The sequence below is a fragment of the Vigna unguiculata genome, chromosome 6, assembly GCF_004118075.2.
Source record: "Vigna unguiculata cultivar IT97K-499-35 chromosome 6, ASM411807v1, whole genome shotgun sequence".
NCBI lineage: Eukaryota > Viridiplantae > Streptophyta > Magnoliopsida > Fabales > Fabaceae > Vigna > Vigna unguiculata.
Window position 1 is genome coordinate 20,189,176 of NC_040284.1, and position 20,462 is coordinate 20,209,637.

The following is a 20,462-nucleotide window of genomic DNA, read 5'->3' on the forward strand; positions in this document are numbered from 1 at the left end:
TTAAGTGCTACTATTCGTTCAAGCGATAATTTTAATAAAGTTCATTTAATTATTTGCTCAGTAAATTTAATAATTTTATGACTTGGATTGATATTATATCAATGTGATTATTATCAAAACGTAGATGGAATGAAGATTTGTGAAGTGAAATTTAGTCTCATTTAATATTTTTTATGTAATGTAGACATATTCTTTGGTAAAAAAAAATCTATTATACTGTTATATAGTAGTAGTTAATATAGTGAATATACACCAAATAGAGGCATAGAATAAAATAGAGCTGTAACTTTATATTTTTCATATGGAAAACGATTGTTTAACAAAGTGAATGTTACAAACTTTTTGACAAAGTGACGTGGCATGTATTAAAAGATTTTTTTTAGTTAAAAAATGGAAACCGCACGTGTGAGAGAGAAAATGAAGAATAGGGACGTGGGTTCAAAAAAAGGATTGTATTTCACAGAGCTGCTCCCGCGCGCTAGAGTTCATTTTTGGACTCTCTTAAAGCTCTTCTTTCCTAGTGATACACAACCATTCTCCTCCAAATTTCCATCGCTCAAAATTTTCGTTGTATTTACCGAAACCCATTACCGTTGCACATCGAATCCCACCTACACGAAAGCAGTTCGTCCGGACGGTGGTAGACGAAATCGCAGCGGAACGTTGCCGACGGTGGTTGACGGAGAGCATTGAAGTTACAGATTAGCATTTTCGATTATAAATCAATTTGGGGGCTAGGGTTTTGATTGAAATCATGGCTTCTTGGAGTGGAATGTATTTTTGGGGTTTAGGGTTTTCATCTGAAACTGATGTGCTCCTTGTGATATTTGTGACAGCTTCGTGCCATTGCCGGTGGTGAGACGAATGCTTTGACGTAGTACCATGTTTGTTTAATGTTTAAATGTTTAGGATTTCAACTTTTAATTAAGTCACAAACACTAAGTACTTATATGGCAAACGCAGTTAGTCTTATTGAACAACATGTTTTTGTTATTTCCGTGCAGTATTAGGTCTATGCATGTTGTGGGCTGTAAATATGGGAAGGACATAAAGTTCAAAAATAATTTGGTTTGCCTAAGGCTGCAACTTTAAATGACAATCAATAACTACCTATATGGCTAACACTTTAAAGATTTTTGCACAACAAGGTTTCACGGACATGTGGCAACTTCATTTGCATTTTCTTTTCACTAAACTGTAGTAATAAAAAATCAGTACAACTTTGTTGGTGTGACCTATGTAAATGGAAAGCACATCAAGATCCAAAGTAATTTGGTTTCATAAAGGATGCAACTTTAAATGGCAATCAGGAACTACCTAAATGGCAAACGCACTTAGATGTTTTGCACAACAGCTTTTCACCGACAGGTGGGAACTTTATTTGCAATTTCTTTTCACCAATCTATTTATTAAAAAATAATTACAACTAATTTTGTGTAACCAAAATATGGGAAGGACATAAAGTTCAAAAAGAATTTGGGTTGACTAAGGCTGCAACTTTTAATGGCAATCACTAACTACCTATATGGCGAACACTTTAAAGATTTTTGCACAAGAAGGTTTCACGGACATGTGGCAACTTCATTTGCATTTTCTTTTCACTAAACTGTAGTAATAAAAAATCAATACAACTTTGTTGGTGTGACCTATATAAATGGAAAGCACATCAAGATCCAAAGTAATTTGGTTTCATAAAGGATGCAACTTTAAATAGCAATCAGGAACTACCTAAATGGCAAACGCACTTAGATGTTTTGCACAACAGCTTTTCACCGACACGTGGGAACTTTATTTGCAATTTCTTTTCACCAATCTATTTATTAAAAAATAATTACAACTAATTTTGTGTAACCAAAATATGGGAAGGACATAAAGTTCAAAAAGAATTTGGTTTGACTAAGGCTGCAACTTTTAATGGCAATCACTAACTACCTATATGGCGAACACTTTAAAGATTTTTGCACAACAAGGTTTGACGGACATGTGGGCAACTTCATTTGCATTTTCTTTTCACTAAACTGTAGTAATAAAAAATCAGTACAACTTTGTTGGTGTGACCTATATAAATGGAAAGCACATCAAGTTCCAAAATAATTTGGTTTCATAAAGGATGCAACTTTAAATGGCAATCAGGAACTACTTAAATGGCAAACTCCCTTAAATGTTTTGCACAACAGCTTTTCACCGACAGGTCAGAAATTTATTTCAAACTTTTTATTACAAAAACAGTACAACTTTTTTTGTGTAACCAACATATGGGAAGCATATAAAGTTCAAAAATAATTTGCGAAGACTAAGGCTGCAACTTTAAATGGCAATGACAAAGTACTTAAATAGCAAACGCTGTAAAGGGTTGTGCACAAATTGTCCTCAGGTGCCCATTTGAATTGGAACAAAATTTAACTAGGGATACATGTCTAACTTTCTTTTCCAAATATTAGTGCATCATTTATGTGCCTGGGTATGTCCTTCACACATTTTGGAAAAAAGAAATTCAAATTTCAGTTGGAGATTACAGTGGTAGACATTGACAACTTAAATGGTAAATGAAGTTATTGTTTTTGACCAATATAGATGTACATATTTGTGACACATAAAACCTCATAAATGACACTAATTTGGTCAACACAAAGTATATATCTTATACATAGTAAGTAGTTGAACATAATATTGTAGCAGAAGCTCTAACTGATGTCCCATAACAAGGTCTTGCAATGTCATAATAACATAAATACATCAACTATTTTGTCCACAAATTTGAAAAAAACAAGTACACACATCTATTTACGAAATTTTTGTCTCTGATATGTGGCAAATGGAGTTCGAATTCTTGCACTCTTCAAACGTAATCGTGGTTGATGCTTCATTCGATCATACATATTGCTTTCTTCACATTCATTTGTGTCTTCATTATCAAACTCTGTTGCTTTTTGAACTTTCTCATCATGGTCCATATCTTTACCAAAAACGGAATAACTGTGTTGACCACTGCAACAACCGTTGACATCCGCAACACCATCGCCACTTATGTCATCAAAATACTCATGACTTTGATGGGAACGCCCTTCAGATCCCTCATTAAATTCACCTGTCCTATCAGCAATATGCCTTTTCAATTCCTTCAGTTGAGCTTCTAGTTCATCAATGAGCTATTCTTGTTGATCTACCGCAAGTTCTAACCCATCGTTGTTTGTCACGTCTGCCTTCTTAGCAAAACCACGACCAAAGGCTTCAAAAGCTTCTCTAACAATTAGATAACCAAACTCTTCTGGTGAGGCAACTACATCAAAAACAACCTGCATACCATTCCAAAATCAAGTAAAAAATCAATGCATGTAATAAATAAACCATGTAATAATTACAAAAACATAAATAACTGAATTGAAAATTACCAAATTCTTATTGAAACTTCGACTGATGACAAAATCACCCACTTTCACATTCATCCAATGCAAAACATGTAGGAATTTGGTTGACAAACATCGACCTTTTTGGGACCACATAAGCAGATGGTCATAAGCCCATAACTACAAAACATATGAATGAAGAAGATTTGTCGATCAACAACCAATATTATAACATCATTCAAGTAAAGTAAACACTAAATCAAAAATTCATACCTGTAGCAAATATACACATCCATCTACATGGAAGTGTCTTTTAGTTCCACCACTCTTAAACAAGAAAGAAGCACGACATATGCTCCCAACCAAGTATTCATACACAACAACACCCCAATTCAAATTTCCAAGACCTTCAATATCATCTACCAGCTTAAACAGAATTGGGAAAACCCTACCAATACGATTTGGCAACAAAAATTCACAAATGCCTAACAATATATAAACTCTACAAAACTCAAGTACAGAAATTTCTTTCCTATTTCGCATTAGGAAGTCATACAACGTGCTTAAGTCGACGTTCTTACTTTGAAACATTTTCCTACAATTACTCTCCACTTCGATTTCGTTTAAATTGAATTTTAGACCAACCACCCTAAGACCAAGACCTACACAAACATCCAATAAAGAAAATCGAACTAATTGGGATCTAATTTGAAAACATCCACTCTTTTCATCCCATCTAGAACATAATTTACTAAGAAGGTTTCTAGACAATTTCGTAGGCTCCTTCAACATTGTTAACCATCCGAAACATGTCCCTTCAATAAATAATTTTTGCTCTGCTTTTAACTGGTTGTTAATACATGCAAGATATTTTGTTCCACAAGAATGCCTCAAATGTATCTGCAAAGAAAATTAAACAGCTACACTAATGGGACTTATTAAAATGTCAAATACAAATCAAATGTATGGTAACGCTATTCATACCTTATTCTCAATGGAGTCATTACCTTGTTGCATATCCATACTTAGTAGAGTTATCAACAAACACTCACTAACGCCCTAAAACCTAAAAATGACCACACAGAAAACCAATCATAAAAACCAATAAAACACATCACCAAAACGGATAAAACACACAACACCACATGATCAAATAAAGTAATCAAACTAATAAAACAAGGTATTAAACCACCGGCAATGGCACGAAGCTGTCACAGATATCACAAGGAGCACGTCAATTTCGGATGAAAACCCTAAACCCCAAAAATACATTCCACTCCAAGAAGCCATGATTCCAATCAAAACCCTAGCCCCCAAATTGATTTATAATCGAAAATGCTAACCTGTAACTTCAATGCTCTCCGTCAACCACCGTCGGCAACGTTCTGCTGCGATTTCGTCTACCACCGTCGGGACGAATTGCTTTCGTGTAGGTGGGATTCGATGTGCAACGGTAATGGGTTTCGGTAAATACAACGAAAATTTTGAGCGATGGAAATTTGGAGGAGAATGGTTGTGTATCACTGGGGAAGAAGAGCTTTAAGAGAGTCCAAAAATGAACTCCAGCGCGTGGGAGCAGCTCTGTGAAATACAATCCTTTTTTTGAACCCACGTCCCTATTCTTCATTTTCTCTCTCACACGTGCGGTTTCCATTTTTTAACTAAGAAAAATCTTTTAATACATGCCACGTCACTTTGTCAAAAAGTTTGTAACATTCACTTTGTTAAACAATCGTTTTCCTTTTCATATTTTAATACATTTATTTTCTAAGTAGAGACGGGTATTAAATAATAAAAAATATTATTTTGTGACTTAAGTTTTAATATAAAAAATAATTATTTTTCATATATACTTTTCTTCTCAGCACAACAATTTCAGTCTCATTACATTGCATTAAACATACATGGCATCATAAGTTATGCTTTAAGAAGTAAATCAATCAATCAATCATGAAAAATACCAAGTAATTTAAACAATTTTCCTGTTAATTTAGCTTAAGCTAAAGAAGCTAAAGAGCTCTCGCTCAAGCCAAGAACTCTCGCCTGGGCGAACTTGCAAAAGAAAGCACTACGAGTTCTCACTTAAACTAACCCATCTCGCTTAGGTGAGATTACTCTCGCTTAGGTGAAAGGCCATCGCTCAAGCGACAACTCGAGACAGAGAATATGGATGAGTTTCTGTTATTCTCGCTTAGGCGAGAGCTTCTCTCTTAGGCAAAAGCTTCTCGTTTGGGCGAAAAACCTCTCGCTTATGCGAGAACAACAAATCCCCACCTGTGCTCACGCATGTGAAACCAACAACCAGTGCAAAAACAATACGCCATTCAATGCAAACATCAATCCAACACATAACACACATACAAGAGTTAAAACAAGCAAATCACTTCGAAAATGATTAAATCATAGCTTCCCTTACTTTTGACTGAAAGCTAAACTTTAGGAGGAGAAAACCCTTTGTGGGAAGGCACCTAGACCTGGAATAACTTAAGAAGCTGAAAACAGAGCATAGGGGATGAAAATGAGACCATGACAAAGATCAACTTAAAACCAGAGCTTAGGAGCTGAAAACAGAAAAGGAACACAGGTTGGAGATTGACTTACACAGAGGAAATAAACTAGCTCAGAGGAAGGAGGGTTTCGCCGCCCTAACTCAACTTCTACTTTAGAAAGAAAAAAAGGAAGTGAGATGTTTTAGTTTGAGAAGACAAAATGAACAGTAAAGGCAACTAGATTCCTGAGAACAAAAGTGGTTGACTATGAACCTTACTCTCTAAAGTTAGGCCCATAAACTTATAATAAAAGTAAACTTTACAATTTAAATATAATTTATAATTGTTTTCTTCATAAAAAAAAATCCCACTCTATGGTTAATAAACTTTTTACATGTCATTTTTAATTAATGCTACCTACCAATATTTCCCACTTATTGAATGAAACATTAATGCAAACTAATATTTAGAGGCTCTATAATTCATTACTTTATTCAAATATCATGGGGGTATCACCATTGTTGACAAATCTGATATAAATCCCGGATAGTTTTCGACTTAGGAATCTAATAAGTTTCCTTTCTGGCTCCATCTCGTTTGAAAGTCAAATATTCAGAGAGAAAGAATAGCTTGCCAATATAGATTTGGTAAATACACAATGTCATAATCACTTCCGTCCAGAAAATCAATAACCTAGCCGACGGATTTTTCATATTACATTAACAGCCCTGAATCCTGCTAGGCAAATCTTAGCTCACTGTAATCCGTTTTTTCAAAACATGACTCCCTAAAGAGTGATTCTACTTGCATCGTCTTTTTCTCTCACACCCATTATATATATTTTTTTCTTTCTTACATTTCAAAAAGTAATTCCCAGTATCCTAGAAACTAATTTATGGAATGTAAAAAAGCGAGGCGGCGGAACCAGAAAAAAAGTGATGCAAAAAGAACTTCCCCTCAGAAAAAACTTCATGTTCTCGCTATCAAATAAACTCTGGCCTTTATAACAGACCCATTCCCAAGCTTCCAGGGCTAACGGGAAACCCTACAACTTGACCAGCAGACACTCGAACTTTGCAGGCATTGTATTTGAACACTGCTGCAGATTGAATGAGTGTCATCCGTATTCCACAACATAGTACCTGAGATTTTTTGGCCAGGTCGGTGCTGAAATGATTTCTTTGGCTTCTCAGGGAAAAGATGAATTCTTAGAACCTTCTTATGTACATGGCTCCGGTGGCTGTTGCTTTCCTTCTTCGAGCAAAGATGTAATTGGATTCAAAATTGCAATAGCTAGAGAAGATTCATGTATTGGGGTTTCTTTTCTTCAACTCTGCGTTGCCATATTTTGTCAAAGTGACCAATTTCCTAGTCACAAACTTTTAGTATTTACACCATTTTTAATAATAAATATTTGACATCATCCTTTTCGGATAAATGTTAATGATCTTCAAACACCACACAGGTTCCATGTTGATAATTAATGCCTAATTACTTGAAATAATTTAAAAATACTTAATGATCTTCAAACACCGCATATGTTCGATCTTCAAGCACATTTTAATTTTATAACTTGAAATAATTTAAAAATACTCAATCACTTACTATAAAAGTAGTAATATTCTAAAACCCTGCAATAGTTTCTCGTTCTTTTAACTCTTAATACTTTGACCAATAAATTTAAGCTAATTCAATTTCGCGAATTCGTACTACAGGCCCCAAATTAATACTATATTATTTAGGCAGCCTACACCTACACTTCAACTCTGTTATTTTTCATCTTATTATCATACCATATGTTTTGCTTACATAAAGCAGTATTTTGTGAACATTTTGAAAACAGATCCAAAACATTAAAAATACATCAACGGGAAAATTTGCACAGCCAATTGTTATACTATCACATTGTCCTGAACAACAAATTCTAGGCAAAATACAGTGGCCTGAGGGCAACAATAGACGTAAAATACTTGAATCCTAAATTCACTGATCACAGTTTAAGTGTCTTCAAGAGAAATGTATTAAGAAAACTACAAAGTTCAACTGAAGGAAAATCCCTAATCTCCTAACCCAACAACATCAAATAGAGATTAAACTTCAGGTTTTTCTTCTTCCTCCTCTTCTATCTTGGGGGCCAAATAGAACCGGACATAACCCATCTCAGCAACCTTGTATTCAACAACAACAGGCAACTCATTTGATAGACTTATGGAAACTGTGTTGGATAAAGGTGTTGCTTTTGTAAAAGAATTCATGTAACGCAATGCAAATGTCAATGACACTGGTTCATTCATCTCAATAACAGTTGATTCTTCAGGCTGCAAGATCAATCAAGAAATTAAAAATGCCCACTAAATAAAAAATAAAGGCGTTCGCTATGTAACAAATAGCGGAGCAAAGAGTAAAACAAAAATAGTCATCTCACCTTGTCCACAGAAGTATTTTGCCTACAAACTATGTTTGCAGATCCAATATCTCCTTTGGTGGAAAACTTCACACCCTCCTTGGTGACAGAGATGACAACTTCAACCAAAGTCACTAAATTATCAGCATAACTATCCAAATATAACAACAAAATAACAAATCAGAACAGAGCTAGTTACCAGTGTCTCCAATGCTGCTGAGATCCCTACAGATCCTTGCAAACTCAGTGGACGGCATTTTCACAATAGCATGATACTCTGCCTCCGGTATCCCAAGATGCTCGCTATCAATATCCATAAGCTTCATCTCAAAATCGGAAATTTTGTCTTGCGCTGCAAGACAACAAGACCAAATTCAAATCACGTCCCTAGAAAGTGATATTATTATGAGATCACACTCATGCAAGCACATAGCACTCTGTAACATCCTATTTTATCACTAGATATGAATACCTAGGTAACCATCATACTATCAAAGAAAACAAACATAAAGCATACCAAACCACGAAACAAATCACTACACCGCAAACCTATAAAGTCAGACCATTCGCCAAAATCGCACTCTTTGTGTAAAACCTAACAATTAACCCAAATTTAATGCATATCGAACCAAAATAGTCAGTCCATTAGTCAAGAATCACACTCTGTGTAGAAGATAAAGATTAGAAGTGAACTTCGAACTCCTCTTTGAAAATAGAAATAATTTTTCAACAAGTAATTAAAATCAAATATGACAAATAATACATGCTCAGTTTCAATTCAAGAACATGCATCTCAGTAGGTCAGCACAACAAGTTCATCAACATAACAAATCAAGCTAAATCTGCTGCTCGCGCACCAAATGCACAAAAGTAAAACCAAAACAGGATTAGAAAATAACCCTAACTCAACAAGTTCAACCGATAATTTCAAAAACGTTGGAGGAAAAAGAAACATACTAGGGCTTTCGAACATGAAAGTGACGGTGTCACCACCGTCCTCGGCTTTGATTGTGATGATGTCATCGTTACCCGCACATTTTAACATCTTAGCCATGTTGTTGAGGTTCATACCCATGGACATGTTGCGGTCACAGCGGTAGTGCTCGAAACCCTCCGATCGGAGGAGAAGTGCAACGAGGGCCACGTGGCTGGAATCCATGGCCTGAAGGGAGAAACCGGTAGACGAGCAATCGAAGTTAGCATCGGTGACTAGCTCCTTGATGGATTCAAGAACCTTCTTCAGAAGAGAACCTTGAACCAAACGGAGTTCCAACATTTTGATATTACGTAGAAAGGATTAGGGTTTGAGATCGAAAAGAAGTTTGGGGGTTTAGAGTGGAAATGAAAAGAGAGGGAAGGGAAGGGTTTTTATATAGAGAAGCTTCTGGAAGCAATTGGCGGGATTTGGGAGGATAATTGGATTCCCGCCAGGACGTTTGGTGGGATGGGCGGGGAATGGAAAAATTTTCAATTTTTTTTTACTTTTTTCACAAAGTTGAAAAACAAAATTGATATATGCAAAAATTCTAATATTTTAAAATAAAAAGAAAAAAATGACTTTAATTTTATTTTGAATAATTGAAATTTCACGTAAGAAAATCTAATTTAGATTTTATAACACCTTATATTGGGGTAGGTTAGTTACAATGATGTATTTTATCCACAAATAATGTATTAATGTAAACGTAAGAATACGAGATTGTAATAGTGATTGGGTACATGAAATGTAAGGAAAGAATATTTGGATTTAATTTTTATTTTCATAAGCTTAGTTGGAACGTTGAATGTGTAGTTATGTGTTAATACTTTGATGTGATACATTTTTTGTGAATAATATCTTTTGGTGTTTTTTTCCTTGCAAAAATATGAGCAGGAAGTCTATGACGTTTTAGATTTTTTTTTTTACATAACTGACTCAAACAAAAAAAAGTCCATAAATATGGACTTGGCTCGACTGAGTTGTCCTTAAGTCCAAATTTTGTTTTGGCAATTACTTCCTACACCCATCATTTTTTAAATTTATTTTCCAAAATATAATAAACAATTTCGAAACTTTTATTTGAGAAAGTCAAACATCCTTTTCTTTTACAGAAAGCATTTCCTGGAAGGTTATGATTGGGGAGGGAGAAGAAATTTGATAAGATAGAGGAAACAATTGGCATCTTTTTGTTGAAGTTAAAATTTCATATTTCAAATACTCCCCCTTGTGTTTCAGAATTCACCTAATTGAAAACATAACTCTTGAAACCACCTCCACCTAACTTCTCACGCATCACCCATTTCCCCTCTCACCTCTCTCATTCCCTTTATCCCCCAAAACCCCTTTCCTCAATCAACCCTTTCCTCTACCTACCTCATAAAAATCCTCTCTTCTCAAATTTCACCCCAAGAACAAACACAAAAACAAAAAGTAGCACCACATTAACACGACAATGAAGGTTTCGGTGTCGAGAAAGCTGTTCACAGCAGGCTTATAAGCTTCTGGTACGCCTCCAGCATGGAAGCGTTGCTGCTGAACAAATACCTTCCCAACAACCACGGTTTCAGGTACCCATATTTCTTACGCTATGCCACATGTTGCAGGCGTTATGATTATACATGATCACTTCTTTCTCTATTTTATATCAAAAGTAATGTTTTTAAATTTAGAAATTATATTGTAAATAGTATGAATGGATGATTAAGGAGTAAAATGAAGGTGTGATATGGTTGTTTGTACGTTTAGATGAGGTTAATGAGGAGACAAAATGGACAGTAAAAGCAATTAGATTACTGAGGACAAAAGTGGCTGACTATAGACCTTACTCATCAGGCCCATAAACTTACAAAAAAAAGTAAACTTTACAATTTAAATATAATTTATAATTGTTTTCTTCATACAAAAAATCCCACTCTATGTTTAATAAACTTTTTACATGTCATTTTTAATTAGTGCTACCTACTAATAAAAAATGAAAAAAAAAACATATATTAATAGTTTGAAATATTTTTATATTATCATGGAATAATATAATAACATTTTATTTTTGTAAAAAACTAGTTTTTTTGGAGTTATTTTCGTTATAAAAATATATATTAATCTTCAGAGGAGATAGTACAAAAGTAATCCAGGTTAGCAAGTTCACAATTTTAAAAAATTATATTAAATTTAATCTACTTTTAACTAAAGTTTTCTTTTAATGTTTTATTTAAACAAAAATAATTAAACTTATAGATTTTTTATAAATTACTTTCAATATTAAAATATTTAATGGTTCCAAAATATTGATTAATCATGTTTGTTTGTTTAGTGTTGTTTAAAGTTTTTTGGGGTCAAATTTTGCTACTTTTTTTTCGTTAAAATGAACAAATATTCTTTTAGAGTGATACTACTATTATTCTTCTAATTAACATGAATAAATGTTATTTTTCTAAATTTCGTTAGTTAAAAATATTTTTTCTAATAATTTTAATAAGTATGACTAATATTTTCTTTTGAGAAATCCCTTATAGCTAAGATTGATCGAAAGTAAAACTGATTTCAATAAATAACTGTAAAATAACAATCACTACCTTTGTCCTTAAAGAAACCTTGATTAAAATCATAACAAAAGAGATGTTAGGTCCATGATGTGGAGATGCTAACCAAACAAATTATGTCGAAATCAAAATTGATCCAACAAATTTACGTATTGTGTTTCAGTGTTTTTTTTTTAATTATAATTATTTAATGTTTCGTGTTTAAGTATTGTGTAGGGTGGATGTTGTCTTTAAATTAATGATATTTGAGTGTTATTTAACTGTAATTTTTTTTTTATGAAATCAATGTGACTCAAATTTTAATTTTGTAAGATTTAAATTGCTTATAAGTATTAAAAATAAAAATGATAACGTCAACTCTGTTAGAGACAATGAAAAAACAAAACTCTTTTAAAATTATTATTTAAACAGTTAAATTGTTCTCTTTTCTTACAATTTTTATACTCATAACACTCGTTTATACTTTCTTTTAGATCGATATTGTATTTTGGTTATACTTCTTTTCTTTTAACAGACGTTCGTAGTTTTGATTATATACATATAAAATCCTTTCGGACATTAGCTTAATTATTATTTATGTTTTATAATTTGTCAGGTGTTTTCTAAAAGCTGCGTATGATTGTAGTAGTCATCAAAATATTCCATTGAATAACATAAGTTTTGAGACAAGACAATCAGTAAACATTTTCATTTTATATATCTTTATTCCTTTTTGTATTTTTTTTTTCATAATATAAATTAACTTATTTTAATAAATATATAACTTTTAACTCATTTTCTAATAAATATATATAGTAATATCCTGATTTAATAGAATAATTCTAATAAATAAAATATCACATAACTATAAATAATCAGGAGCACAAGACAGAAAACATAATGTATTAACTATTACAGTTATCCATAATACACGGAAAGAAAAACAATGTTAATAATAGGACTAAAAAGGACAATAATATTTGCAAGAGGTTGCTCACAAAGCAGAAAACTACAAAATAACAATTTATCAAGAGATGCTCAAAGAACATATTCCCACGTGCTTATTTAGACAACAACATCTTCATTACCATGATGACCATCGGGTTTTCCACATCTGCTCACACCAAATATTTGGTGATCATCACAAAAAGAAAAGCCAAACAAAAAAACAAACATCAAGAAGAAAGGGTGAGCTAGAAGAAATAATTTTTAACATATCAATAAGTAAGCAATTTATTAACATATTATAAACAGACATCTTAGTATGCACACAAGGCATGTGATGACAAACAATAAAGACTCTATAACTCAATTATTTGGATACATATAATAAGATTGGATTCACTATATGCTTGCACTTGTGATGGTCTCTACTGCTCTGCAAAACCATTACCAATGGGTTTCACCCTACCACGCACAAGGTTAATCCATGATCATCCAACGTTCTATGTGAAAATTGACGATTCTTTAGAGTTTTAGGATGCAACCTTGCTTGAATCCTTATTTGATTATATACATTACAACACCATCATGAAATCTCGCCAAGAGTTTCATGGAATTACATCTAACTCATACCATCTAGGTTTCTCACACCAAATCCACATGTAATCTCAATCATTATATTTTCATGCCAATGAACAATCAACCAGTCAATTCATGTCTCATTTCATGTCGAGCACAACATATAACAATATCACCACATTGCATTAAACATACGTGACATCATACTTCATAATATAAAACTATAAAAAAAGGTAAACAAATCAATCATGGAGAAAACACCCAGTTTAGAGAAAAGAACAACACTAAAGCATGTCCCTGCACCAATCTCGCTTAAGTTAGAAGCCCTCGCTCAAGCGACAGAATGATCTCGCTTAAGCTAGGTGTGCTCTCCTGAGCGAGAGCTCGGACTGCAGGTTTCTAGAAGTTCTCGCTTAAGCGAGACCTTCTCGCCTGAGCGAGATTACTTGTCGCTCAAAATAGAAGCTCACCGTCTCACCGTCTGAGCAACAACTCGAGCAGAAACTATAAGTGAGTTTCTGCTACTCTCGCTTAGGCAAGACTTACTCGCTTGGGCGAGAATATCAGGTTTCACCAATGTTCACGCATGCAAGCCAGATTCAAACAATACCAATCAACATTAAGTTTGTTTTCATACACACACAAACATCAAACATGAATCTCAACCATGAAACAAAACTAAAACACACAATATACATAAAAAACACGAATAAGTATAACTCCCTTTACCTTTAAACTAAAATTTGACTTAAAGAACCCTTAGTGAAGGAGCACCAGGAGGACCCATAACAACTTAAGGAGTTAAAAACAAAAGCACAAACAGACGAGACTGAGACCACAACAAAGATTTATAGGGAGTTAGAGCTACCAAACACAGAAGAAACGCAAGGATAGAGGTTCGAGTTCAACTTACGTGAAAAAAAAAATAAGCTTAGCTAGTTTGGAGAAGAACGTGGTTCAAACCATAATAGAGCTTTTACTTTCATAAATAAGGGGAAAATGTGAGTAATTGTTGCTAGGCGAGAGGACATAATATGTAATGAAGAAATGAAATAAGAAAAGTTGAATAGTCTTTTTGAAACTGTCAAAAAAAACTAATAGGCTGACTTGGACCCTTTACTCACTAGAATTCATAATTTTAAACGAAATAAAGTATATATATATTATATTAAGTATGAAATCAAACAATGATTTGATTTCACAATTCCAAATGAAACACAGTAAATTTTTTGTTATCTTCTATCCCAAAATCTAAACATTAATAAAGAAAATAAAGTTAATGTAAATTCTATTGTATATAATTTGTTGTGACATATATTGTGAGATATATCGTGTTTTGGTAAATTATTAATTGAATTAGCATTTAAAATATATACTTAATTATACACATTTTATATATAATTTATTGCGGTATATATTTTAGAGTATTTTTTTAATGTTTACTCCCTTGTCTGATAAACATGGTCCCATCCTGCTGGTACATTAATTAGAAAAGTAGGTCTGCCACTTCATGGCAGAGGGACACAAGTTTTTGTCATTTTTTGAACTTGCACATGCATACCCTTCATAATTTGCGGTGATACATTTTAGTTGGTCTAAGTGATATTAATAACTTAATTATTCTAGTATATAAGAAAGATTAATATTTAACCTAATAAATTTATCTTAAAAATTAAATTAGTTTATGGTTGAAATTTCATTTCATCTCACTTTACATTTCGATTTCAAGATAGAAAAAAAATAAAAACTTAATAAATATTAAGTGTTGACTATGAGTTTTTAACGATACTAGAAGTATTTTAGTTTGTTTAGTGTATTGTTTTTTATACAATTGTAATTTTCATATTGTTTTTAACTTAAGTTTTTTATTAATGTCCATGAAAAATGTAGATTTTGATTTTTCTGAATTAAATGATTTTTTTTTTAACAAAATAGTCACTGTAACGAGACAGTTGTCAACAACTATATTATCGCAATGTAATCAACCGTAGCATAGCTTTCTGATTACTCACATCTATTTCTCCCTCTGTTGGAGTGTGAAAGGAACGCGACTAACACTGTTTTAACCGTGAACTGGATTGAAGTAGAGTCTCGTTAACGAAAGTGGTTACGTTAATGCCACTAGTCTCCTTCAGCTTCTTAAACTCTCACACCCAAACCCTTTCTTCTTCCCAGTGCTTGGCTACCGTCAGCAATGTCAGATCCGAACCAGATTTCGTTCGCTCTAGCCTTCTTGTGCAGCGCTTTCGCCGCTTGTTTCGCCGAGGTAACCATCCTTCTCTAACTCATTTCGATTCAGCATTTGGATCTTGTAATATAACTTCTCGCATATCCGATTGTTTTGGATAGAAACTGAATCTTACATTTATAAGCTAAAGGAATGATATGTCAGGATTGCGTGACTTGAGTTTATCAAGTTCATTTGTTTGTGTTTGTGTACAAGTTGTGAAAAGTCAAATTGTGCGGGTTGTTCACCAGACGATGTGAATTATATAACGTTCTTTGCATTTAGTTTTTGAGTGAATAGTGTCTGCCCCGAAAATGTGGAGAGTTCGGTGCTGTAATCCAATTATAACACAAATTTGTTGATTCTTATATTACTATAATAGGATGATGATAATAATAACTGAGTGGTTCCTCAGTTAAAATTTGCTTAAAGTGACAGTTCATTTGAATTGATATTAAACGCGTTAGTAGGATTATGAGCAGAGTGAATACCACGTCGCTCATCACGCAAAAAAATGGAGTCTAAATACTCATAAATGAGTATTATTGGACGAAAGAATGGAGGGATCCTAGTGAATGCAGAGAACATATATACTTGTTCCAGTTTTAAGTGAATGTGAGTCGAAATCTTACTAAGGTGTGCGCACTTATACATGTTATTGTTGATCCTTGATGCTTTTATTATACAGATAATCTGGCATAACTGGTTACCTGACACATTCTCTTAGTTATAGGTTTTTCTTTTTCAAGAGTTTTACTCTACTTTTCTTCTTTAGCATTTTTTTTTTCCTTTTGTGAAAGATAAAATAGTATATGCATTAATGATGTGTAAAGTTTTTGCACTATCAATTATAAACCACCATGAATGGTAATTTTGCTGACTTTAGCAGTAACCATCCTAAACGTCATATTAAGGATGATTTCTAATTAGTTAACAGTGTAAAAAAACTTTTACAATGACCCTGCCCATCTTTTAAGCTCTAAAAAATATAGTTATCGTGCTTCAAGCTTTTTTACACGTTTCATTCCTGCCTTTCTTAAGTTACATTATTGGTAAATAGATGCATCTATGCCATTATTCTATCAAACGACTGCTGTAGAAATTTAACCTAAAAACTTGCCTTTGAGAAAGTAATTCTGATATTTCTTTTGGGGTCGGGTTTGGTGCAGTTTTGTACCATTCCTCTGGACACAGCTAAGGTCAGGCTTCAACTACAAAAGAAGGTAGGGGTTGATGATGGAGTGGGTTTACCTAAATACAAGGGCATGCTAAGCACAATTAAGACCATTGCTAGAGAAGAGGGTATATCAGCTCTGTGGAAAGGAATTGTCCCTGGTTTGCATCGCCAATGTTTATATGGAGGCTTAAGAATCGGATTATACGATCCTGTGAGTATATACATATCTAACTTTCATTGAATAAGACTGTGATTGGAGGAACATGGGTTGTACATATGAACTGCACCATGAACAGGTCAAAACATTTCTTGTTGGTAGTGCCTTTGTTGGAGAGGTTCCAATATACCATATGATCCTGGCTGCTCTGCTCACTGGTGAGTACTTCTGAACAGTCTAATGCGTCATTTCAGATTGCATACCATTCATTGATTTTCTCACCTTTGTGGGGAAATTAGCATCTTCGTTGGTTCCAGTAGGACAAAAAAAAATGATAAAATAAAAGGCAAATGATGCTTGAACTATGTTCATTTTTTCCATTTACATGGAAATTAAAATTCTAGCTATGCTTTTTATTTGTTAGTTATCTATCAAGAAACTTTTTCATCTTCATATTGTAGCACAATATTTTATCATAAATGTGAAATAGTAGTTGCATAATGTAAATTTAGGGTGAAGTTGTTGACTTTACATATGGATAATAGAAGTTGAAAAAGAAAAGGCTAATAATTTGGATAATAGAAGTTATTGAATTTACATTTTGTACTATATTATATATTGCAGTCACCGACTCGCTTTTTTTCAACCTGTGATAGGTGCTTTAGCAATCACGATTGCTAATCCAACTGATCTTGTTAAAGTTAGGCTTCAATCTGAAGGTCATCTGCCATCTGGGGTACCTAGGCGTTATTCTGGTGCCATAGATGCTTATTTAACTATATTGAGACAGGTAAGCCTTTCTTATTTGGTCTTGCTTCTTCGATTATATTGAAAATATACTAATTGAGTCTAATTCTCTATATTTTTTTGTTAAACTAGGAAGGAATAGGGGCCTTGTGGACTGGGCTTGGGCCAAACATAGCAAGGAATGCAATTATAAATGCTGCTGAATTAGCTAGCTATGATCAAGTGAAACGGGTAATCACATTATTGGGTATTCTAAATTAGATTTTTTGCTATACTTCGAAGTACAGCCTTACACACAATTTAATTTTGTTGGAAAAAAAATCCCTTTCACACACAATGGGAATCAGAGATATGAGACACAATACAAGACCGCCCCTCTCTCTCTGTAACTTCTCACTTCATATAATCCCTTTATATAGCAAAGGTTGAAAGCTTCCTTCAATAAAGAGACTTCGTGATCTTTAATTATCCACTTTTCATATACATCTTGTAAAATAAGATGTTATATCATCTAACACATCTCATTATGATAGTGGATTCACCTTGAGTCTAGAAACATGCATCCTTGGCTTTCCACTTACTATCATTAATGCTTGGAAATTTGGATTGATTTTCCCAACAAATTGCAATGCTGCTCTGATTCTTTATACTTATGCAGACGATTTTGAAAATTCCAGGGTTCATTGACAATGTCTATACTCACCTTCTTGCTGGCTTAGGGGCAGGTCTTTTTGCTGTATTTATTGGTTCTCCTGTTGATGTGGTAGGTGCTACAGCATCCCTCGCCCCTTTTTTTGTCTTCAGTTTGCACTTATGCTTAAGAACACATCGATAGCAACAAGTTGTGCTTATGAAAAGAGACTAAAAAAGAAGTAAGGGGAATCAAATAGTCAATGGCACTATTTGAATATTTTGATTTAACATTTTGGTTCTGGATGATGTAGAGTTAAAGTTGACAGTGTTACTGGATCTTACCAAAAATAACCCAAACACTTTTTACAAGGGCAATTTGTCTATGTTCCTCCATAAACATTCTGGGGAAATTATAAGTAACTGGGTATTTTGAAATTCTAGAACTATTGCTAGATTCCTTAACAATATTGGTGAAATTTGTATGAAGAAGCACACTTTATGAAGCCAGTGGATGACTTGTTTCAATGCCCATAATTTTTCAGGTGAAATCCAGGATGATGGGGGATTCAACCTACAAAAGCACATTTGACTGCTTTCTCAAGACTTTGCTTAATGAGGTTTATGAATTTCCTTAATTGATTTTATCGTTGGTATAATTGCTGTTCAAATCTTGAACCAAGGGGAATTGAAAGATTCATTACAATTGTTCTATCCTTTTCTTGCTATATTTTTTATTTGTTTCTCCAATTTTTTTGTTAATTGAAAGATTCATTACTATGGTTATCACCTTAATTGTATGAGGTGATTTGGGAGAGCGGAAGCAAACTTTTCGGTGCATAATTTAAGAGGCTATTGAGCAGCGTACTTAATTCCTATACAATGAATGTGATTTTCCATAGCAATCTTTGTTGTTATGATCCTTTAACAAACTAAAAATATTTTTAACAATTGACCCTGGCGTGTTCATTTGATAATAAGCTAGCGTGAGGTCTGCATATAGTTTGTCCTTTTCTCTGCAGCTTGCACTCATGTTACAAATGTATTGCAGGGATTTTTGGCCTTCTATAAAGGTTTCCTTCCAAATTTTGGTCGAGTAGGAGCCTGGAATGTGATTATGTTTCTTACTTATGAACAAGTAAGATACACGTTTTATCTTGGCCATGCTGTTAGATTTATCTATTGTAATTTATATATCTTATTGCAGCCTGATATCCACTTACAAATGCGCTGCTTTAAGGTTTAAGCCACTTGTTTATGTTCAATTACGCAGCTTGCAAGTGAACGTAAGGTTTACCCTAGTCTAATCAATATTTTCAATGAATTTTCCCCCTTCTGCTTCAGCTTCAGCTTCTAGCATTACAAGTCTTAAGAGAAAATAGCTTTTTGTAACTTATTTGTCTCCTTAATCAGAATCAAATGTCTGAATTTTACCAATGTCTAGCCGACTAAAGTAGTCAATTTTCAAATGAAGGGTGGACACACTATTACTTTTTCACTTAACATGATTTCTTAAGAGAATTCAAATCACATTTCAAGACTCACATTGTATGAAGACAGCTGTGAATTTTCCCATTAAACTAGCCCTGTGAATATTACAGAAAGACTGCTTTTTGCATGATGGTATCATTTGTTGATTCGAGGAACTGCTTCGTCTAACAGGAAGTTTTAATGATTATGAATTTGGTCGTCGATACTGAAAGTGTTATTTGATTCATGTGGCAGGCGAAAAGATTTTTGAGAGGATAATTCTTACTTCATGATTGATATTGACGAAGGAAAATTAGTGTTCTTTCTCTGTTGAGTGCTATCAGAAGAACGGCAAATTTTTTCGAGAGGTGGTCTTTCTACATTCATTCCCCACTTCTTCCTTGTGGACGGACATCACGCTTAAAGTATTTAGTTAATGAATAAACCGTCAAATCACCTCTGTATATGATTGTCTCCTGCTTGTGCCATGTGAAAGGCCACAATTCAAAGTTTCAAACATTCTTAGCCAATTAATAGACCCTGAAATTACATTTACTTGAATGACCTACATTGTACTGGATTGATGTCAGATACATTTTTCTGGGAAATAAATTGCCTATTTCCCTACTTATTGAATGAAACATTAATGCAAACTAATATTTAGAGGCTCTATAATTCATTACTTTATTCAAATATCATGGGGTATCACCATTGTTGACAAATTTGATTTAAATCCCGGATAGTTTTCGACTTGGGGAATCTAATAAGTTTCCTTTCTGGCTCCATCTCGTTTGA

The 20,462-nt window shown here is 33.6% G+C and overlaps 2 protein-coding genes across 2 annotated transcripts; one reads left to right on the forward strand and one right to left on the reverse strand.

Moving 5' to 3' along the window:
• Window positions 1–7,689: 7,689 nt before the first annotated feature.
• Window positions 7,690–9,604, reverse strand: LOC114186967 (proliferating cell nuclear antigen). The gene is made up of 4 exons (XM_028075055.1): window positions 9,198–9,604; window positions 8,440–8,592; window positions 8,262–8,359; window positions 7,690–8,154 (listed from the first exon to the last, which is right to left on the reverse strand). Exons 1-4 carry the CDS (start codon window positions 9,514–9,516, stop codon window positions 7,927–7,929), a joined length of 798 nt encoding a protein of 265 aa, XP_027930856.1. The 5' UTR covers window positions 9,517–9,604; the 3' UTR covers window positions 7,690–7,926.
• An 825-nt stretch (window positions 9,605–10,429) lies between these two features.
• Window positions 10,430–20,346, forward strand: LOC114187792 (mitochondrial uncoupling protein 2-like). The gene is made up of 10 exons (XM_028076161.1): window positions 10,430–10,787; window positions 15,435–15,525; window positions 16,656–16,874; window positions 16,960–17,038; window positions 17,477–17,610; window positions 17,700–17,798; window positions 18,226–18,330; window positions 18,743–18,817; window positions 19,249–19,335; window positions 19,923–20,346. Exons 1-10 carry the CDS (start codon window positions 10,738–10,740, stop codon window positions 19,944–19,946), a joined length of 963 nt encoding a protein of 320 aa, XP_027931962.1. The 5' UTR covers window positions 10,430–10,737; the 3' UTR covers window positions 19,947–20,346.
• The last annotated feature ends 116 nt before the right edge of the window (window positions 20,347–20,462 follow it).